General features: G+C 45.1%; 2 protein-coding genes and 1 non-coding gene across 4 annotated transcripts; 2 read left to right on the top strand and 1 right to left on the bottom strand.

The window, feature by feature from the left end:
• Positions 1 to 1,259: 1,259 nt before the first annotated feature.
• Positions 1,260 to 1,359, top strand: LOC140310854 (small nucleolar RNA U13). Its single transcript, XR_011916884.1, has one exon. It is a non-coding gene; the product is annotated as a small nucleolar RNA U13 (small nucleolar RNA).
• Positions 1,360 to 2,132: 773 nt separating this feature from the next.
• Positions 2,133 to 7,769, top strand: mak16 (MAK16 homolog (S. cerevisiae)). The gene is made up of 10 exons (XM_072387167.1): positions 2,133 to 2,175; positions 2,930 to 2,979; positions 3,306 to 3,415; positions 4,198 to 4,262; positions 5,055 to 5,206; positions 5,285 to 5,339; positions 6,007 to 6,081; positions 6,155 to 6,259; positions 6,332 to 6,397; positions 7,208 to 7,769. The coding sequence occupies exons 1-10, from the start codon at positions 2,161 to 2,163 to the stop codon at positions 7,406 to 7,408; spliced, it is 894 nt and encodes a 297-aa protein (XP_072243268.1). The 5' UTR covers positions 2,133 to 2,160; the 3' UTR covers positions 7,409 to 7,769.
• A 1,670-nt stretch (positions 7,770 to 9,439) lies between these two features.
• Positions 9,440 to 21,634, bottom strand: LOC140309337 (ras-related protein Rab-14-like). 2 transcript variants are annotated; one of them, XM_072387165.1, is made up of 8 exons: positions 21,505 to 21,634; positions 21,048 to 21,106; positions 16,731 to 16,784; positions 16,407 to 16,584; positions 16,172 to 16,238; positions 12,655 to 12,742; positions 12,541 to 12,571; positions 9,440 to 12,449 (listed from the first exon to the last, which is right to left on the bottom strand). In XM_072387165.1, exons 2-8 carry the CDS (start codon positions 21,097 to 21,099, stop codon positions 12,272 to 12,274), a joined length of 648 nt encoding a protein of 215 aa, XP_072243266.1. In that variant the 5' UTR covers positions 21,100 to 21,106; positions 21,505 to 21,634; the 3' UTR covers positions 9,440 to 12,271. The 2 variants fall into 2 exon arrangements, with proteins under 2 accessions (XP_072243266.1, XP_072243267.1); XM_072387166.1 differs by having other exon boundaries at positions 21,530 to 21,634.
• Between the last annotated feature and the right edge of the window lie 570 nt (positions 21,635 to 22,204).

Here is a 22,204-nt window from a genome sequence, read left to right as displayed (position 1 = left end):
AAAATTGATAGAACAGCTGCTTTAGGACCTAGTCCTATAAATATATATATAATATATATATATATATATATATAATGTCCTGGTCCTAAAGCAGCCTGAGGATCAGTTATATGGAATAAATCAGTGAGTGAGCTCTTGGTCCAAGTTTCTTTATTCCAGAGACGTACAAAGCAGGAAGCTTCCACGAATGAGCAGATCACCTTATAAACTGTCCTTGTGTGCATAATAGACAAAGCACAGCTTCAGATATGAGTTTAGCTTAACGCTATCTGAGCACAAGGACTCCTCCCTTCTGCAAGGTCAGAGTCTTTGAGTCAGAGCAGTTTCCCCATAAAAAGAATGTTAATTACATTAATACTAAAATAAAATAATACAAAAACATTTTGATCAGAAAAAATGTTTAAAAATTGATGATTGAAATGATAAGAAATAAAAAAGTGTGATGGACGTCCCAGCTGTCAAGAAGCCGTTCTTAAGGAAGGGAAACAGGGAGAAAAGGCTGAGCTGTGCCAAATGACACAAGAAGTGGACTGAAAATCAGTGGCAACAGGTCTTATGGAGGGATGAATCCTCCCCAGAGCCCGGACCTCAACATTATTGAAGCAGTGTGGGATCATCTGACAGAGAACGGAACAAAAGGCAGCCCACATCCAAAGAAGAGCTTTGGGATGTCCTTCAAGAAGCCTGGAGAACTATTCCTGAAGACTCCTTAAAGAAATGACAGAAAGCTTGTCTCAGAGGGTTCAGGCTGTGTTGGAGAATAAAGGAGCTCAGACCAGAGATTCACTTTAAAGCTGCTGAGAACTGATAAAAACTCTGTTTCTGCCTCAGATTCTGGGTTTATGTTCAGGTTTGAACATGTTTCAGTGAATCTCTGCAGCTGTTTCCTGATTTTATGGGAATAAATAAAGAAATGAGGACTTTTGCAGTGTACTTTACACACTTTATGAAAACTCTTCATGAAATACGCCACTAAAAAACTTCCCCTGCATTTCCCCTACTCAGCGCAGGCGTCCCTGTGGCGCTGTTTCAATCATACAAACTCCCACAATGCACCTCTCCTGCTGGCTTAAAACTCAGCTCTCCTAACTTCATTGTTCAGGTTTTTTTAAAGCTAAAATACTTGATTTTACATGGTTTACGGGTCAGTTTTATGTGATCGAGAAAAACAAGTCCGCAATAAGTGGACTCAGAGAAACCGTCAGTTACAAACCGGAAGCGGAGCTACAAAACTATTCAGCGCATCGTTGTTTATTCTGATCCTTCGGTTCAACCAAATGATGATTGGAGCTTTCACGGTTTGTCCGTGATGGGTGCTGCCTTTTTCTTGTTACGCAGTGCGCCTCAGCCCATCTGATCCCGAACCGGAAACAACTTTAAAAATGTCGAATAAGAAAAATAACACAAAAAATGTTATTATAACGAATGAAAATGCAAAAAGGTGACAGCGAGCCTCAGGTTTGCGCGAAACCTATTTGATCGAGTTTGTGTAGAGGAACAAATTCAGAATTTCCCAACTTTGTCCTGTTAAAAAGAGATTTATCTTTGTTTTTCTCGGCTGTTTTGTCGCATATTTGATTAAATTGGACATTCGGGGACACTTAAGTTGTTCAACTAGTTAATATTTCCACAAATATTATCAATATTTCCTCTGCTTGGTGTGATGATGAGACTTTATCAAGTTATTATGTTCTTTTATCATCTATCCTTGAGCTTGACCTCGTGTCACGTCAGTTTTACTTTATATGGCACAAAGAAACCTTCAGATAAAACTATAAATAAGAGGTTAAAAATCACAGTTCAATGTAAAACATGAATTAATGGTATTTAAAAAAATGTAATTTAATTTCTAACTTAATTTGAATCAGTGTAATTAATCTGAATTTAATTTTGTGCATCTTACTTTTACCCTCGAGCCCAAAATGACAGAAAAAGCACAACATTGTGACGATGCTTGACAAGTATCGCGATACTTCATCTCGCGAACCTCAGATCTTGAACGAGAGTTCCACCTAAACAAAGATGGTGTCTCCCTGACCGTCCATGTGGCTCCGCAGACTGAAACAACTCGTTCATCTTTAAGTTTACTTGTTAACTATATCTTGACACAGCCGGCGGACCCTGCAGTGAAGCTGCGAGCAGCTGCGAGAGAATCTAAAAATGCAACACGATGACGTGAGTCCGATAAATTCTCCTAACTGCTCCGTCCCCATGCTAACGTTAGCTAACGCGCCGCTAACAGGTTAAACTGTGAGTTTTAGTCTATTAGTTTGTCTGTTTGATAACCAAAACCGTTAACTGGTAAGTTAATCTGGTTACATTCAATTATTATGTATGGAAAGATGATTCGTTTTGAAACAGCGCGTGAGTTTCGTCAAGCTAGCTACACTCTGCTTACTTAGTCACATGTCACCAAATTTCATTGAAAAATTGTATTATTTGGGGTTAAATGAACTCAACGCAGATGTAAACAATAGTTGGAACACGGGACAAAGCTCGGACTGTTAGAGGACTGTTTGAACTTCATTTCGGGATTAATTACTGCCCATCAATCATTGTTATTAGCTCTGATTTATTTACATTTGTTTTTTAGATTTGCTTATTAGACAGGAGACTGTAAACGGTTCTAACAGAAGTGTTACTTTTAAATGACTTTCCAGCTTAAAAGTTTCTCAGACCTTTTTTATTTAAAAGTGTCTGTAACGTAAAATATACGTTTAAAAAAGAGAAAATGTCTGTTTCATACGGCTGTGGGCAGCCGTGTTTCCTGAAAATCCTCCAAACCTTTAAAGATAAATGTTAAAAATGGCCCTTAAATCAGATGGTTGTATTAAAGAATTAATGCAACACCTTTGGGTTGTGTGTGATGATTACTGTTGGTTTGCTGTTGCAGTCTTCCTCTGTAACGTGTAAATTCTGCTTCCTGCAGGTCATCTGGGACATTATAGGAAACAAACAGTTCTGTTCTTTCAAAGTCAAGTAAGTCTGAAACTGAACTTTGTCTTATTTTCATCAACCTTTTTCTGCATCTAATGGTTTTAACTGGTTTCTTATCCGATGAATTGATGGAATAAATCGATTGAATACTCGATTAACTAACTGATCGTTTGCTTCGGTACTTTAACGGCGGGAGGTTCCGACCCGTTTCTGTTGGATTAGATTCTGTTGTGGTGATAAATTTCACAGAAAACACTTAAAAGCTTAAATCTAACCGAATGTTTCAGGTTTTAAAGCTTATTTTATGGCTCACAGGTTGCTTAGGAACAAACCAAAACTAACTGGATTTCTTCATCTTTTCTGTCCAGGACGAAGAGTCAGAACTTCTGCAGAAATGAGTACAACATCACGGGGTTGTGTAACCGCTCGGCGTGTCCTCTGTCCAACAGTCAGTACGCCACCATCAGGGAGGAGAAAGGTGAGGCCGCCTCCGCCATCCTGAGGCCAGAGTGGCTTTGATGTTTCAGGCCAGAGTGGCTTTGATGTTTCAGGCCAGAGTGGCTTTGATGTTTCAGGCCAGAGTGGCTTTGATGTTTCAGGCCAGAGTGGCTTTAATGTTTCAGGCCAGAGTGGCTTTAATGTTTCAGGCCAGAGTGGCTTTGATGTTTCAGGCCAGAGTGGCTTTAATGTTTCAGGCCAGAGTGGCTTTGATGTTTCAGGCCAGAGTGGCTTTGATGTTTCAGGCCAGAGTGGCTTTAATGTTTCAGGCCAGAGTGGCTTTAATGTTTCAGGCCAGAGTGGCTTTAATGTTTCAGGCCAGAGTGGCTTTAATGTTTCAGGCCAGAGTGGCTTTGATGTTTCAGGCCAGAGTGGCTTTGATGTTTCAGGCCAGAGTGGCTTTAATGTTTCAGGCCAGAGTGGCTTTAATGTTTCAGGCCAGAGTGGCTTTGATGTTTCAGGCCAGAGTGGCTTTAATGTTTCAGGCCAGAGTGGCTTTAATGTTTCAGGCCAGAGTGGCTTTAATGTTTCAGGCCAGAGTGGCTTTGATGTTTCAGGCCAGAGTGGCTTTAATGTTTCAGGCCAGAGTGGCTTTAATGTTTCAGGCCAGAGTGGCTTTGATGTTTCAGGCCAGAGTGGCTTTGATGTTTCAGGCCAGAGTGGCTTTAATGTTTCAGGCCAGAGTGGCTTTAATGTTTCAGGCCAGAGTGGCTTTAATGTTTCAGGCCAGAGTGGCTTTGATGTCCATCTCTTATTTTTCAGGCCAGTGTTTCCTCTACATGAAGGTGATTGAGAGGGCGGCTTTCCCAGCCAGGATGTGGGAGAAGGTGAGCTGTCATGGTTTATTTCACTCTGCAGCAGCAGCCCGTAGATATTCGGAGTCAGAAAACTAAACTCTGGATCCTTTAATGCTAAAGTAAGAACATTAGATGGTTTTTTTTTCTGAAATGTACTCTGTGTTGCTGTTGGGATTTATTTAATTTAATGTCTTACTGATATTTTCATGTCATTTTAAATGTTTTTCTGTAATTTTACATATTTTTCTGTCATTTTACATATTTTTCTGTCATTTTAAAGGTTAATTTTAAATGTTTTTCTGTCATTTTAAAGGTTAATTTTAAATGTTTTTCTGTCATTTTAAAGGTTAATTTTAAATGTTTTTCTGTCATTTTGAAGGTTAATTTTAAATGTTTTTTTCTGTCATTCTAAAGGTTTTTTCTGTCATTTTAAAGGTTTTTTCCTGTCATTTTAAAGGTTTTTTCCTGTCATTTTAAAGGTTTTTTCCTGTCATTTTAAAGGTTTTTTCCTGTCATTTTAAATGTTTTTCTGTCATTTTAAATGTTTTTCTGTCATTTTAAATGTTTTTCTGTCATTCTAAAGGTTTTTTCTGTCATTCTAAAGGTTTTTTCTGTCATTTTAAAGGTTTTTTCTGTCATTTTAAAGGTTTTTTCCTGTCATTTTAAAGGTTTTTTCCTGTCATTTTAAAGGTTTTTTCCTGTCATTTTAAAGGTTTTTTCCTGTCATTTTAAATGTTTTTCTGTCATTTTAAATGTTTTTCTGTCATTTTAAAGCACGATGTCGAAGCTTTTCCTCCCGTTAAAGTGCTGGTTTGTGTGCAGGTGAAGCTCAGTAAGAACTACGAGAAAGCTCTGGAACAGATTGACGAGAACTTGATCTACTGGCCTCGATTCATTCGACACAAATGCAAACAACGCTTCACCAAGATCACGCAGTACCTGATCCGCATGCGCAAACTGGTGCTGAAGAGACGGTGAGAGCTGCAGACACAGCAGAGGTTTGTGCTCCTGCCTCCTCGGTCCGGTTTGACCTTTGTGTCGTTGTTTTCCAGGAGGAAGTTGGTTCCTCTCAGCAGGAAGGTGGAGAGCAGAGAGAAGAGGAAAGAGGTGAGCTGTGCTTCCAGCTGTAGGCTGAAGGCTGCAGGCTGAAGGCTGCAGGCTGTGCTTCCTGCAGGCTGAAGGCTGAGCTTCCTGCAGGCTGAAGGCTGAAGGCTGCAGGCTGAAGGCTTCCAGCTGTAGGCTGAAGGCTGCAGGCTGTGCTTCCTGCAGGCTGAAGGCTGCAGGCTGAAGGCTGCAGGCTGAAGGCTGCAGGCTGAAGGCTGCAGGCTGAAGGCTGCAGGCTGAAGGCTGCAGGCTGAAGGCTGCAGGCTGAAGGCTGCAGGCTGAAGGCTGCAGGCTGAAGGCTGCAGGCTGAAGGCTGCAGGCTGAAGGCTGCAGGCTTCCGGCTGCAGGCTTCCAGCTGTAGGCTGAAGGCTGCAGGCTGAAGGCTTCCAGCTGCAGGCTGTAGGCTGCAGGCTGACGGCTGACGGCTGAAGGCTGAAGGCTGACGGCTGACGGCTGACGGCTGAAGGCTGAAGGCTTCCAGCTGAAGGCTGCAGGCTGTGGTTCCTGCAGGCTGCTGGCTGTGCTTCCTGCAGGCTGCTGGCTGTGCTTCCTGCAGGCTGTGGTTCCTGCAGGCTGCAGGCTGTGCTTCCTGCAGGCTGTGGTTCCTGCAGGCTGAAGGCTGCCACAGCGGCTGTGAAGGAGTTCTGACTGTTGCTGCTGTTGTTTGCAGGAGAAAGCTCTGATCGCCGCTCAGCTGGAAAACGCCATCGAGAAGGAGCTGCTGGAGCGCCTGAAGCAGGGAACGGTAGGACGCTCGCCTGCTGCCTGAGTTTTATTCCAGCGGCGTGTTGGGCTCATTCGATTTGTTCTGCTTTCAGTACGGAGACATCTACAACTTCCCCGTCCACGCCTTCGACAGAGCGCTGGAGAAGCAGGACGAGGAGAGCGAGTCTGAGTCTGAGGAGGAAGAGGAGGAGGACGAGGTGACGAAGGACGCCGCTGTGACTCTTCCACTGTGTGCACGTTTGATTCTGACAGCATCTGTGTTTGTGCAGGACGCCGGGCGGCGAGAGTTCGTCGCAGAAGAAGAGGTGGAAGAGAGCGACCTGAGCGACTTTGAGGTAAATCAGACAGGAAGCAGATTTACAGACAAAGCAAACGCCTCCAGGTCCATGTGGAGGGAAACGTCTTCGTTTCTGTGGTTTAACTGGACAGAACCGACCGGTCAAAGAGCCCAAAGAGCGGCTCCAACGCTCATAAAACACCAGTTTAATCGGACTTTACTCTGATTGGTCAACAAACGAGCACAGATCATAGAAACGATGTCAAATCCAGTCGGTTTTATTTGTTCTTTGCAGCTGAAATGATTAAAAACAGCAGAAAATAAACGCCGTAGACCTGCAGCTGCTTCACTTTTCCACACATCTTAAGTATTTTCAGTAATTCGCTGCTTTTTTTGGTATAAAAACATGAAAAATTAGCTTTGAAACGGGTTCTGAAAAGTGTGAATGAGGTCCTCGCAGTGAACCTGACCTCAGCGACCTTCTGAGACGGCGGCGTTGAGCCCGGGAGGCTAAAGAGACGCCAACCCGTTAACAGACTTAAACCTTTTCTAAAGAAAACCACATTTTAACTTCCAGCTTCCAACAGGCTGCAGATTAAAAACCATCCGAGGAAAAGTGAAACTGTAAAAGGGGAAAATACCGAAGGGAGTTAATTCAGTCGCCTGATTTACATGTGATGACATCACTGATGACATCACTGCATGGCGGCAGCCTTGGAGCTGTTAATCGGTAGATTTGGTGGTTGAATTTTCTGCTTTCTTGCCTTTTTTTAATCGTGTTGTTGACCAAACGAGCTGAGAAGCTCATACCGATTAATATTTAAATAATAATTAGAATGACTGGAAGAAATAACGTTTTTCCTCTCAGGACATGAACAAGCTGAAGACGAGCAGCGATGAAGAGGAACCGGACGAGTCCAGCGAGGAGGAGGAGATGGAGACGGAGACGAAGGCCTCGAGGTCGAAAGGCAAATCTCCGGCCAACGGCTCGGTGGCGAAGAAGAAGCGAGCGTTTGTCGAGATCGAGTACGAGACCGAGCCCGCCTCCAAAAGCAGAACCACGCAGTGACCCAACAGCTGTCAGTCAAACCAGGACTGTCCCCTCCCACTGCGTTACCGTGGCAACGCGCTGTCCACGGCGCTGCTGAGGACGAGCAGCAGCGAAGCTCCACCCTTCGGTTCCCAAAAGTCCAAAAACAACACTTTTCAGTGTAATATCTGAACTGAAATCTTGAGTTAGAACCTCTTGGCGCCATCAGGCAGAACCTCACAGAACCTTCTGGTTCTGGAAGATCAGCCGCAGAAGAATGAGAACCAGTTCAAACTGGAACCAGCTCCATGATGCACCACCCAAAGTGACTTTAAGTCTGTTTCTGCTCTGATGAAACTGCGTCAACACAAAGGAATGAGATTAATAAATCCATGTTTTATGTCACAAATAAAAAATACTTTTTCATTTAAAAGCTGTTTTCTGGTAACTTAAAAATAAAAAAAAAACTAGTCTGGCAGCAAATGTAGAATCACAGGAAAAGATGTAAAATACAGAAGAATTTATCTGAGGTCTCATGGAGATGATCCCAGAGGGAAACAGTTAGCTGTGAGTTAGCAGTTAGCTGTAAGCTAGCAGTTAGCTGTGAGCTAGCTGTTAGCTGTAAGTTAGCAGCAGATGCTAGCAAACAATGCTTTCTCATCAGCAGTGATGGACCAAGCCGGAGATGTGCACAGTATAACTCGTAGTAATGCATGTGAACCGTTAATTACTGCGTTTAAACTTTCTGGATATATTAATCTCATTAAACAGTTGCACCTGGAGACCTACATCTTTATCAGAAACATGCCGATAATGTAATGTGAGGGGGCGGGGCTTAGCAGAGGAGGCGGAGTCAACTTAAGGAGTGACGTATCACACAAAGGGAACTAAATAAACACCAGGGTTGTGTTTTACACCTGCTGGTGACCTCAGACGCCCTGATATCTGCTCCCAGGAGCAGGAAGGACTAGGGCTGCCATGATTAGTCGAATTAAATCCATCGACGACTAATTTAAGAGTCGATGCGTTGTTTTTTTTGTTTGTTTTTCAAACTTTGTTTTTCTCTTAAAGCTGCTGCTCTGTCTTTCTGTCCGCGACACACATGCGTTGTCGTGGTTACCGGGGCTCAGCCGTGATGTCACAGGAAGTTAAACCAGACGGGCTCTGGTATCATGGCTCAAAGGTGTGGGAGCATTTTAAGAAAACTGAAGACAAATTAGTGCGATGCTTTATCTGTCAGGCAGAACTTTCCTTCCACAGCAGCACAACGACGAGCCCCTGAACAGGAAGCATGTTGCTGTGGCTGATTGTGAAGAGGGACCCTCATCTTGGTAAGCTAACTGGCTAGTTAGCTGCTAACATTAGCGTAAACAGAGAGTTAGCTTGCTACGTACTCATACTGATAGCTGTAAACGTTAACATTAGTGATGACGGTTGGATTAGCTTTAGCATAGATATTTCATGTGTTTTCTGTAACGTTATAACAGTGATGAGTTTGAATAGGAACGCTAATGTTTTCTAAAGCTAAAAAAGTACTTTATCTTCAATGAACGGCTTTGTTACAAAGCTACAAGCACACCTCAGCAAGCAAATGTCCTGACTGAGTCCAAACAGAACATGTTGGTGTTATATTTGAATAATTCCTGAGTTTCAGGTGCCTCATTTAATTTAAATGCAGCTATATTAGTTTATAATGAATGTATATATATATATGCTGATATATATATTGATGCCAGAGACAAATGAAGAAAAACCTAAAAAAAACCATAAGTATTTATTTTTGTGTGTTTGCTGCACAGTTAAATAATTGTTTGTTGCAACAAGCTGCATATTTCAAAGGGTTAATGAACTATGATATTAATCTGTCTTTTTTTTAGTTAGAATATACCTTAAACAGTCCAAGTTGAAAGCTAATGATGGTTATTATAAGAGCAGCTGCATGTTTTACATTCAGTTTACGTTTGATCTGCCCTGATATCTGCTCCCAGGAACAGGAAGAAGAGATTTCACAGAAGCTTTAAGACTAAATCCAGGCTTTCTTCAAACAAACTTGATGCAGAACCAAAGTAGTACAGTATATATACTTTATTTACAAATAACTGAGTTCTCATGGTTGTACAATGAAAGTTTCAGCTGAAGAAAATCATTACAGTTTCATAATATAAATAGTCAAAGAATCTTAAAAAGCTTGAAGCTTTAGCGTAAAGTAGAGAAAAACAGAGCATGTTACAGCCGGCGAGCAGGGATTAAACTGGATTTAAAGGAAACGCTCCGTATCTCAGAGTGGCGTCGGTGCTCCTCTCACCGTTCATCCCGGGGAGAAGGCAGCAACTCCACATTTAACTAGCCAAGGAACATTTGTGTGAATCACATGCTTTTGTTTTCCCTTGGTGAGCGAAGCTTAAGGCGACGGCCCCAGCAGAGCTGGAAGGAATGCAGGAGCTGACCTCTCCGACTCTTTGGTCCTTCAGACCGTCAGCGGTCGGGCTGTGAAAGAGTCGATTCTTTCTGTGTTTTTACAAAGAAACGGAGGAAGTTAATGATCCGAGCAGTTAAAGAGCGCCGCTGTCCACCAATCAGAGGACAGACACCGATCAGTCTCACAAAGCAGATTCTGAGGTTGTTCGAGACGCTTTTTACTGGATATGTGGCCTCAGAGCAGAACCTGAGGAGCGCCAGATCGAGCCCAGAAGGAGGCCAAAAGCCCGTCCGTCTTCCTGGTGTTCAAGCAGGGCTACAGAAGGTTCATTTAGTGTAAATGTGACGGATTACAGAGAAGAAGAAGAAGAAGAAGAATCGGGTGCAAAAGATGCATTTCTTAAATCGGTTTGGTTCTTCTTTACCTTAAAGAGACAAAACTCCCCGTAAAACATTTAAAAAGTGGAATATTAGCAGCGTTAAAGGAGCTACATCTGCATCAGAACCAGTCGGCCCAACAGAACCGGCCCATGTAGTGCTGGGATTACATTCTCATGAAATTTGGTGCCAGCAGAAACAGCTTTAAAGCACTTTTGGACGGCTCCAGATTCTATTCACTGTAGTGTCCGTTCTGCTCCAGAAACCAGAGTCACTCTTTAAAATAAAGAATATCTCCATCTTAGCGTTGAAAAGAAAGCCAAACAGGCATTAATTCTTCTCCTTTACGATGGATTTAACCAGCAGAAGGAAAACAAGGGCGACTGTGAGCTTGGATCTGGTTAAAAAGGGAAAAACAGAAGAATTTAGTCAAATATTAATCCTGAACTTGTGATTGGCTGCTTCCTCGCTCCACAGAGAGATCAATACCCGTCTTAGAATGATAGATTCTGGCTCCGTTAGTTTAGGTTTGACCCGAGGAGGGTCTACCTGCCCTCATTTAAAAGAACCACAGAATAAAGCTGAAGCAGAAACGCTGCTTTGTACCGCTGATCCAAACTGTTTCAGATGTTTCTGCCTGGAGTCAAACCGACACTCCGGGGATCTGCTCCCGCTCTGATGGCATCTCAAGCAGCCATCGACCACCATGAAGGCACAACAGAAGAAGAATGCTGCTCAGGGGCCGGTAGAAGAAGAAGAAGAAGAGGCGACGGCTCGTGAATCGACCTCAAAGAAGCAAACTGAGGACAGATGACAGCAGAAAACAGGAATGAACGCCGTCTTTTTCCAGGTGGAAATCACCAGAAAAGGATGAAAGTCTCCAGCGAACAGCCCACAGATATGGATGGAATAAGATGCCAGATCACGGATGGATGGCTGCCAACTCCTGCCTGACCACCAGATGTCAGTAACTGTTCTTCTAAAGCGAAGCCAGTCAGCTTTAATTTAAAGACACCTGACCTTAGTGTACCAGAAGCATCTTCAGCTCCAGCTGGAGCTCTGGCTCCATCTTTGGAAGGTTTTCATCTTTCGGATGCACTAAACTCTCTCAAGCCTCACTTTGAACAATCAGCTGCTACTTTTTAGCCGCTAAAGCGCGACAAAACGAACACATTCGGACCCGGATGGAGGCGCATGGCCAAAAAACCCAAAGAAAAAGCTGGAAAATGCTACAGTAGTGAAGCTAACACCACACTGACGTCCCTGAGCCTTCAGCAGCAACCAGGGAGCACGAATGAGTTGTTCCGAACACCTTTCAGCGCTCAGGTGGTACCAAGAGTGGACCAACCGTTTCCATGGCAGCAGAACTGCACTTAAGTCTAAATAAATCATCAGCAGGAGCCTGGAAGAGCAGCGCGTTTGGGCCCAAATCGGTTTGAATACTTCTGGACGAGGAGCAGAAAACGAGTTTTTATGATCACTGAAGAAAGTTTCTAAAGACTGAACGATAAGGAATGAGATTTATTAGGGCGCAGCAGACATGAAGGTAGTTTTAAATGTCCACATCGTGTAAATTATCTGGATTTATAGCAGTAAAAGCTGCAGGAAACGTCCAGATTGGTTTTAGATTTGGGATAAAAGTGGAAAAAGTGGAGCAGCTTCTCCTAAATCAGGCTGAGAAAAGCTCTGAACCGAAGCTACTCTCACTGCGGTCCAATCAGCTTCCAGATCTGAGCTGGTCTCGCTTTCATTGGACCTGAATGTGAGGTTTGTAGAACTTCTTCATTCGTGTCTCATCGTTTCATATTTTGCCCAAATTGGAAGAGTTGGCCGAGCTCGTTGGACCTGTTCTGGGGTCAGATTGGTTCAGATTGGTTCAGATCGGATGCAGGCGGGTTAGTTATGGGTCTGATGGCTGGACAGTTGTGTTCTCCGGCCCAGGAGTGGACGACTCTACGTTTGAGTTATATTTTGAGCAGGTTCTGATGCCGTTAAGGTGGTAAACGCTTGATTGGATGATCTGGGTGTCTGGACTGTGTTGGATGTGATCCAGCTTAGCTCGGTGAAGGTGGTCCGTCTCGGTCCATCTGTGGTTCCTGTCCGGGGTTAACAGCTGCAGCCCTCTTTGGCCGGCTGGCTGTCAGCGTTGAGGCGGCCTCCCTGCGACGCCGACGGTTTGTGCTGGACTCCGGATTCTGCCGCGTTCAGGTCCAGGCTGCCATCTTGGATGTTCTGGTAGATTCTCTTTGCTGCCTCCAGGAAGGCCTCCTCCACATTTTCCCCTCTGCAGGAGGCCAGATGCAGAAAGAGATGCAGAAAGAACACATTAAAGCTAACACTCCCCCCCGATGAGCTGAGATGAGCACAGTACTTACGTCTTGGCGCTGGCTTCCAGAAACAGCAAACCTGCTCACAGACAGGAAGTAAAGACACAAACCGTCAGCCTGGCGCCGCACTTCTGACACATTTAATCAGACGTTTCCTCTCACCGTTCTCCTCAGCAAACTGTTTAGCCTCCTCGTACGTCACGTCTCTCTGAGCCTCCAGGTCAGCCTTGTTTCCGATCAGAATGATCACCTGCAGCAGAAACATGCCGAGATCAGCTGGATTACAGCTACAGTTGGGTTCTGCTCCTTATCTGAGGGGAATTATCCTTGGATTCATGGCAAAGATGGTAGAAGTGCATCATTAAACAATAATTTCAGCTAATAAACTCATTTTTAAAGCTTCGTTTCAGTTAGAAACACAGCTACTGGCTCTTAAAGCGTTCAGCCTTCAGATGAACCAAAACTCCTCTGAAAAATATTGATCGGTGGATATTTTTCAGTTTGGAAACGCGTCTGGTTGCTGTGAAAAGCTTAGAGGCAGAAATTCGAGTTAAATTTAAGGCCAAATGTTCTGCGTTTAAGATGATTGTGTTGAAAACATCTAAATATGGCGACTAAAAACTGAATGAAGTCAATGTCGGACTGTTCCGCTTAACATATTAAACCTTAAAATTAGATTAAAAAAAGACTAATTTCATGTAATTAATTAGTGTTAGTTAGTTAATTCACCAGAAGCCCGTCTTTAGCTCGAAAAACTTCTAAATAACTTTCTTATCAAGACAAAGAAAGTCAAGTTTGACTCGGATGAAGTCAGAGTCTCTCACAGAAAGCATCAATTTATCTAAAACAGCTGAGTTTTAAATATTAATTTGATAAACTGAAGCACAACAGATGTTCATGACTCAGTCAGAGGGTCTACATGATGAGATTAACTGGATTACAGCTACAGTTGGGTTCTGCTCCTTATCTGAGGGTAATTATCCTTGGATATATGGCGGTGAATGAATGGAATCACTGGCACAAAGCATGTCATACCCCGGTACCATAGGTGGCGCTGTCCCCATTTCAGCTATCGCTAATAGAGCCACTTCCTGTTGACGTCTTCACCTCCAACAACAACAAACTCAGGCATTCAGAAAGATGGCGAACGCAGAGCGAGATGAAGCTGCGTCCCTCTCCATCTGTGATGAGCTGGTTATGGCACAGACGATGCACAACGGCGCATTCTCCATCGAGTTGTTTCTTTCTTTCTGACGACAGGAATATCGTCTCCTTCCACCTCAGGGGGACGATCGCGGGAAAAATGTGGCGCAGAACGCTCGATCCGATCCGCTGTCGTTTGGATCGAGTTATCTCTGGTCTTAATCCAATCAAAAGTAACCCGATCCGATCCGTTTTCTTGTCGGATTAAGCTTGTTACATGAGCTGAATAACTCCATTTTATTATGATTTAGCCATTAATCCAACTGTAATTGCATAAATACCATGTGGCTGTACTATTTGATCGAAACAAATATATGTATGTATTTCTTCATCATATCTGTCACCCATAAAAGATTGTTCTAAATAAAATCTAACATTTTGCGAGGGAATACCTGGTTAAGGTAAACCGTAGCCACAGTTTAGTCATACACTGAAACCTCCATCCATACTTATATTTTAGTCTAAAGCAATGGACCTGCTTGAATAGATCCTCTGGTTTCCTGAAATCAGCTGTTATTCTACTTTGATCAGTGTAAAATTCTCCATCGCTTGTTTCTTTCTTTCTGACGACAGGAATATCGTCTACTTCCACTTCCGGGTGACGATCGCGGGGAAAAATCTGGAGCTCGATCCGATCCACTGTCGTCTACTTTGGATCCAGGATCTCGGGTCTTAATTCGATCGCAATTCGATTCAAACCCGATCCGATCTTTAGTCAGATTAAGCTTGTTACATGAGCTGAATAACTCAGTCTTATTGTAATTTAGCCTTTAATCCGACCTGATTTCCTGCAGGTAACTGAGGCAGTAAAAGTTCCAAATAAATAAATAGTTTTCTCACATCTGTTACTGTTGTATTAACTTAAGATAACTTAAGATTAAATATGTTACCTAAAAGTTTACTGCTTTAAAGTTAACTTTTCATCAGGTTGATGCATGTTTGCTGGATGGATTTAAGGAGAACTTCACATCTTGTGAAAAACTGGAGCAGAACGCTCGATCCGATCCGCTGTCGTCTACTTTGGATCCAGGATCTCGGGTCTTAATTCAATCAAAAGTAACCCGATCCCATCCGTTTTCTTGTCGGATTAAGCTTGTTACATGAGCTGAATAACTCAATTATATTATGATTTAGCCATTAATCCGACTGTAATTACATAAATACAGTCTGTGGCTGTACTATTTGATCAAAATATATGTATATGTATGTATTTCTTCATCATATCTGTCACCTATAAAAGATTGTTCTAAATTAAATGTAACATTTTGCGAGGGAATACCTGGTTAAGGTAAACCGTAGCCACAGTTAAGTCATACACTGAAACCTCCATCCATACTTATATTTTAGTCTAAAGCAATGGACCTGCTTGAACAGATCCTCTGGTTTCCTGAAATCAGCTGTTATTCTACTTTGATCAGTGTAAAATTCTCCATCATGTTGTTTCTTTCTTTCTGACGGCAGGAATATCGTCTCCTTCCACTTCAGGGGGATGACCCCGGGGAAAAATCTGGAGCTCGATCCGATCCGCTGTCGTCTACTTTGGATCCAGGATCTCGGGTCTTAATTTGATCGCAATTCGATTCAAACCCGATCCGATCCGATCCCTTGTCAGATTAAGCTTGTTACATGAGCTGAATAACTCAGTTTTATTGTAATTTAGCCTTTAATCCGACCTGATTTCCTGCAGGTAACTGAGGCAGTAAAAGTTCCAAATAAATAAATAGTTTTCTCACATCTGTTACTGTTGTATTAACTTAAGATGAAATATGTTACCTAAAAGTTTACTGCTTTAAACTTAACTTTTCATCAGGTTGATGCATGTTTGCTGGATGGATTTAAGGAGAACTTCACATCTTGTGAAAAGATCTGGAGCAGAACGCTCGATCCGATCCGCTGTCGCCTCCGTGCACGTTTAGTGCACGTTTGGATCCAGTTATCTCAGGTCTTAATCCGATCCGATCTGATTTTAGTCCGATTAAGGCGTCTCCATGAGCTGAATAACTCAGTTTTACTGTAATTTAGCCGTTAATCCGACCCGATGGCGCTCATATAGCCGCTCTGAGTTTGTGGTTTTATGTCTGAAGTGATGACAGACAAACAACAAGCACCGAAATGGAAAGTACCGGAGAGTTCCACGGGAATAACGGGTGAGCCGGGGAGTCTGTTTTCCTTTTAGATTCATTTAAACCAAGTGTAATGAGCCGTGTCTCACAGTCCTGCAGATTATCGTCTCATTTTAAGCTGTTCAACAAGCTTCTGGAAGCTTCTTGTTAGCGTAGTTTTGTCACTTCTCAGATTAAGGCGTCGACATGAGCTGAATAACTCAGTTTTACTGTAATTTAGCCGTTAATCCGACCCGATGGCGCTCAGGTAACAGAGCTTTAAGGAAAGCAGATTCAGACCTATGTCTTTGAACCACAGAGCGTTTCTCAGGTAAAATGTGACTCAGTTTGCCTCCAGCTGGAACAGCACTCACCGTGTTGGGGTTGGTCAGGTTCCTGGCGTCCGTTAGCCAGCTGCTCAGGTGGTTGTAGGTGCTTCTCCTGAACACAAAAGGTGAGATCTCATCTCAGAGTTGTCCTGATTGGCAGGTTTAAACCGGTTTCATTACATCACAGGAAGCAGCCGTAATAAACCACAGTAAAGGATGCTTCAGAGTTTCTTCGTTAGCTTAAAGCTAAACCATAAAAGGCTGCTTTAAGCGTCAGTACCTGGTGATGTCATAGACCATGAGGGCCCCGGCGGCCCCCCTGTAGTAGGACCTGGTGACGGCCCTGAACCGCTCCTGTCCAGCCGTGTCCCAGATCTGCAGCTTCACCTTCTGGCCGTGGACCTCCATGATCCTGGTCCCAAACTCCACCCCGATGGTGTGAGGACAGTCGGCCATGACTGCAAACAGAGGCCAGGAGGGAAGGACAGAAAGATGCAGGAAGCGTTTAGTCTTTCAGGTGATTATTGAACCAATAAAGCAACAGACAAAGCTACAGTTTTGCTTCCAGAGTAAATTCCCTGCAGCTCTGAGCCTAAAGACTCACATTTCTTCTCGGTGAACTGGTGCAGCAGGCAGGACTTCCCGACGCCCATATCACCTGCAGACAGAGACACAGGTGAGCTTTCTGTAGGCTGCCGAAGGACTCCTGCTTCTTAGTGAGGAAAAGAACTCATTATTCAGCAGAAATCCACCTTCACTGTGTTCACAGGGAGTTAAAGCAGCGTTAAATACCAACATTTACCTCCTGCTCTGTAAAAATCAGACTTTTTGATTCCTGATTCAGCCGAATATTTAACAGTTAAACTATTCAAAATGGCCGTTATAACAAACTGCTGCCGTCTTTCCATTGATGTGGGCTCATGAAGGGCCATTTAGGACGCTCCAGGATGCCCCAGGACACTCCAGGACGCCTCCAGGATGCTCCAGGATGCTCCAGGATGCCCCAGGACGCCTCCAGGATGCTCCAGGATGCTCCAGGACGCTCCAGGACGCTCCAGGACGCCTCCAGGACGCTCCAGGACGCCTCCAGGACGCCCCCAGGACGCCTCCAGGACGCCCCCAGGACGCCTCCAGGATGCCCCAGGACACTCCAGGATGCCCCAGGACACTCCAGGATGCCCCAGGACGCCTCCAGGATGCCCCAGGACACTCCAGGATGCCCCAGGACGCTCCAGGATGCCCCAGGACGCTCCAGGACGCCCCAGGACGCCTCCAGGACGCTCCAGGATGCCCCAGGACACTCCAGGACGCTCCAGGATGCCCCAGGACGCTCCAGGATGCCCCAGGACGCTCCAGGACGCCTCCAGGACGCTCCAGGACGCCTCCAGGACGCCCCCAGGACGCCTCCAGGACGCCCCCAGGACGCCTCCAGGATGCCCCAGGACACTCCAGGATGCCCCAGGACACTCCAGGATGCCCCAGGACGCCTCCAGGATGCCCCAGGACACTCCAGGATGCCCCAGGACGCTCCAGGATGCCCCAGGACGCTCCAGGACGCCCCAGGACGCCTCCAGGACGCTCCAGGATGCCCCAGGACACTCCAGGACGCTCCAGGATGCCCCAGGACGCTCCAGGATGCCCCAGGACGCTCCAGGACGCCTCCAGGATGCTCCAGGATGCCCCAGGACGCTCCAGGACGCCTCCAGGATGCTCCAGGACGCCTCCAGGATGCCCCAGGATGCTCCAGGATGCCCCAGGACGCCTCCAGGATGCTCCAGGATGCCCCAGGATGCCCCAGGACGCTCCAGGATGCCCCAGGACACTCCAGGATGCCCCAGGACACTCCAGGATGCCCCAGGACACTCCAGGATGCCCCAGGACACTCCAGGATGCCCCAGGACACTCCAGGATGCCCCAGGACGCTCCAGGACGCCTCCAGGATGCTCCAGGATGCCCCAGGACGCCTCCAGGATGCCCCAGGACACTCCAGGATGCCCCAGGACGCCTCCAGGATGCCCCAGGACACTCCAGGATGACCCAGGACACTCCAGGATGCCCCAGGACGCCTCCAGGATGCTCCAGGACACTCCAGGATGCTCCAGGACGCCTCCAGGATGCTCCAGGACGCCTCCAGGATGCCCCAGGATGCTCCAGGACGCCTCCAGGATGCCCCAGGACGCTCCAGGACGCCCCCAGGACGCCCCAGGACGCCTCCAGGATGCCCCAGGATGCTCCAGGACGCCTCCAGGATGCCCCAGGACGCTCCAGGACGCCCCCAGGACGCCCCAGGACGCCTCCAGGATGCCCCAGGATGCTCCAGGACGCCTCCAGGATGCCCCAGGACGCTCCAGGACGCCCCCAGGACGCCCCAGGACGCCTCCGTAGCCTGCAGACTTCGTTGGTTCCCTCTGCCGGGTGCAGGTAAGCGGCTCCCTCCATGTTTCACATGAGGAGTCTTGTTCTTTGGGACCAGCCAAAGCTCCAGTTTTGTCTTCCGAAGGACTTTCTCCCAGAAACTTTGGGGCTTATCAAGGTGCATTTTGGTGAATTAAAGTCTGTCTTTTTGTGTTTTCCTGTCAGAACGGAGCCCTCCTGGGTCCTCCCTGCTGTTGTTGAAAATGTGACGGATGAACTCAGCCTGAAAGGTTTTGGGTGGTTTCCTTGGCCTCTGACCTGGGGCAGCATTTCCTCTGGTTATTATTATTATTATTCCATTATTATATTATTCCAATGAGCTGTGAGAGGTCTCATTCCTCAGATTTACAGATCTGAGATCAGCAGCACTCACTCCTCCTGCTTCCTCTTGATTCTGAAGCACCAAAAACAAAGTTAAAAGTTAAAATCAGAGTGTGTTTTGTCCTGTTTCCGTCACAGCTCCGGCTGAAATGAGCCACATGCTCGTGTTTTTGTCACAGAAGAACCACTGAAGCGTCTCACAGGAAACTGAGATCCATTGGTTCAGGGAAACCGTGCACAGTCCAACCTGCACAAACACAATATTCACAGAAACCCGAAGAGAGCGGCGAGCTCTGCTCCGATTGGCTCCGCTATAACAGACTTATAAAAGTCATGAAATCGATTCACAGCTTTTCCAACATCTGAGAAATCCATGTTTTTAACCTAAAATCCCAGTCAGAGCCACAGAAACCGGAGCTACAGAAGGTAAACAGTTGATGCTGACTTCTTCTTCTTCTGTGTTTCCTGGCATCAGAGCATCAGAAACCCGGCAAAGCACATACAGATGTTTCTGTATTTATCAGACGCTTTTATCCAAATGAAGATATAACAGCTTTATAAAAAGCTAACAATAAGCTCCATAGAAGGAACCCAGGAGTCCGACTCTGTCAGAGGTGACAGAGTAGAGATAGGGTGCAGGCATAGAAGGAAGTGCAGAAAGACTTTATTATTCACCTTTTAGCAGTTATTTGGTTCATTTAAGTGCAGATGTTGTCACAAAGGCGCATCATCAACCACATCATTGTGAAATGTTGGTTGACAAATCCATTTTTAGACAAAATGTGACCTTTTCTTGTAGAATTTTGGCTAATTTTCGGGTCCTACTTTTCTTTTGGGTGCCAGGATTCTCAATATTGACCTTAAAGTCAGAGTAAAACTGAAATAACTGCAGAAAATGTGTTATGAACTATTCGGTCAAGCATAGAGTTTCTGTTTCTGTATTTATCAGACGCTTTTATCCAAAGAGACTTTAACTCAGTCGTTTCTTGGTCATTTAGTATAAAAAAGTACAAAATAAAGCCTCTTATCTTTAACCAGGAACAAGAAAGTGTGAACTTATAACGATTATAACAATTGAATCTCGCACAGAAATCATTTTCACATAAATTTCCATCTTTTTTTGTTTCTGTTTTTATCAGACGCTTTTATCCAAAGTGACTTACAAATGAAGATATAACAGCTTTATAAAAAGCTAACAATAAGCTCCATAGAAGGAACCCAGGAGTCCGACTCTGTCAGAGGGGACAGAGTAGAGATAGGGTGCAGGCATAGAAGGAAGTGCAGAAAGATAAAGAGCAGAGATAGAGGGGGGAGGGAAGTACAAGGTAAGTGCTGGGATAGGAGATGCTCTCTGAAGAGCTGGGTTTTCAGGAGCTTCTTGAAGATAGACAGGGACGCCCCTGTTCTGGTAGCGCTCGGTAGCTCATTCCACCATCGTGGGACGCTTTACATTCATTTAAAGGTTTAAACTCCTTAAACTTAAAGGGAAAATCGGTGAACTTAGAACCTCCTCCTGAGACTCACTTTTATTTGATGAGTTTATTGCTGAAATTTTTAATCATTTCTTTGCAGTTTTTTTTTTTTTTAAAGAAAGAAACAAAATAATGGAGTTTTTTTTGGGCTGATTTCCTGAACTGGGGCAGGAACCATGGATCGGCTCCTTGGCTCCCTGTTGGTCCAGTTGTGTTGGCGGTCGGTGGCTCTGGACCTGCCTCAGTTCTGGTTTCCCATGATGCTTCACACTGACTGAAGCCCAGCGGTACTGACCCGGAGCAGAAAGCAGGTGACAGTCCATCAGGCCAGTTCAGGGTGTTCTGGTACCATCAGAACCTCTGGACCTCTCAGGCAGCTGTTTCTCTCAGCTCAGCTGGTACCATCAGAACCTCTGGACCTCTCAGGCAGCTGTTTCTCTCAGCTCAGGGTGTTCTGGTACCATCAGAACCTTTGGACCTCTCAGGCAGCTGTTTCTCTCAGCTCAGGGCGTGTCACTGTCCTGTATCTGGTTTTGTGATTGGTTCCTATTCGTCAGGAATTTCTGTTTGGTTATTTCCTTATAGGAGGAGCACTTTGTTATGCGGAGCTTGAAAAGCTCCTGTACTCAGGTAAAGTTCCGTAAACTGCACCACGGAACATAAGAAAGTTCGGTTAGTTCTGCCCCAGCCTGGTGTGTGATCAATAAACTCACCGATGATGATGTACTTGAAGATGTAGGAGTAGTTGTAAGGTGCGGCTGTCATCGTGATTCTGTGGAGGAGACAAACAGGGAAACAGTCTGAGTCCACACCCTGTGTGACGGTCCGTCCCACGGCACCTTAACCCGAACCGTCTGACACAAAGCAGGCAGCTGACCGGCTAACACGGAGCTGGGCTGAGCTCGGAACTGAGCTTTAGCACACAGCACCATGACAGTCATGCCGAGGGAAAGTAGTCGTGTTTAGCAGAAGTAGTGAACCGGATCAGCTGACTTCCTTTACCGAGGAAACCTGAAATACTCCTGTTAGCTTAGCGCTGGAGCTAACCGGCTAACAGCTGCTGTCTCCGCCTTGCTAACAGCAGGAAGCCGCTCTTCTCTAACCTCGCAACAAAAACTGCTAAATAAAATACTAGATAGAGATGCTGTGCGGTAAATTATGTTGTTTTACCTTCAGTCTGACGGTCTGTCCAAACTTGCAAACTTGTTTAACAGCTGGTTAAGCCGATAGTTATTGCTGTTAGCTGGTTAGCCTGCTGAGCCGTTGGGAAACCGTGCCCCTCTTCCGCGATTCTTCCTCTTCTCCGAGAACAGACGTAACATCGCGAGACTTGGAGGTTTCTACTGCCACTGAGTGGAGAAGAGGCGCAGAAACGTGAAGGAGACCATCCAAATTAGCCTTTTAAATGTAGTATTTTCATGTACCGATAAAGAATTCACCGGGTTATTGTGTTGCTGACAGAAACTGTTCCTGAAGTTTTGCAGTTTGAATAACAAAATAACTTTATACTACGAACTGGTGCTCATTATTTATTTATTTATTAAGTTTCAGTCTGATTTTTGTGCCCCCGGATCGTAAAGATTGTTTGGCTGAAACACGGCCTACATTTGGCCTTGACTCTGTCTAAACTCCGCCACATATCTACCAAACACGGCCCAGATTTCTATTGTCTTTGGGCTTTTTCCTTACATCTGATCCTCACAACACTTGCCATGACCCAACTTAGAGCCAGTCTATGACCTTTGGGGCAGTCCTCAGTGCTATAATAGAGCCATAAAAGCCAAAAAAAAGCCTATATTAGGCCCATTCTCAGTTTTATCATCCAGTACACAATAGTGAATGGAAATAAATATAAAAAGAGACATATTCT

The sequence above is a fragment of the Leuresthes tenuis genome, unplaced genomic scaffold (genome assembly GCF_036924035.1).
Source record: "Leuresthes tenuis unplaced genomic scaffold, fLeuTen1.0.hap1 SCAF_6, whole genome shotgun sequence".
NCBI classification, from domain to species: domain Eukaryota; kingdom Metazoa; phylum Chordata; class Actinopteri; order Atheriniformes; family Atherinopsidae; genus Leuresthes; species Leuresthes tenuis.
This window is presented reverse-complemented; position numbering and strand designations above follow the sequence as displayed.

What these genes read in the sequence shown, in the direction of transcription:
- mak16 (XM_072387167.1), top strand. An exon ending in TTCTGTTCTTTCAAAGTCAA is followed by an intron (nt 2,980 to 3,305) that starts GTAAGTCTGAAA and finishes TTTTCTGTCCAG; the next exon opens with GACGAAGAGTCAGAACTTCT. An exon ending in GCGACCTGAGCGACTTTGAG is followed by an intron (nt 6,398 to 7,207) that starts GTAAATCAGACA and finishes TTTTCCTCTCAG; the next exon opens with GACATGAACAAGCTGAAGAC.
- LOC140309337 (XM_072387165.1), bottom strand. Translation starts at nt 21,099, where the DNA reads ATGACAGCCGCACCTTACAACTACTCCTACATCTTCAAGTACATCATC. An exon ending in CTTCAAGTACATCATCATCG is followed by an intron (nt 16,785 to 21,047) that starts GTGAGTTTATTG and finishes CTCTGTCTGCAG; the next exon opens with GTGATATGGGCGTCGGGAAG. An exon ending in ATGGTCTATGACATCACCAG is followed by an intron (nt 16,239 to 16,406) that starts GTACTGACGCTT and finishes TTTTGTGTTCAG; the next exon opens with GAGAAGCACCTACAACCACC.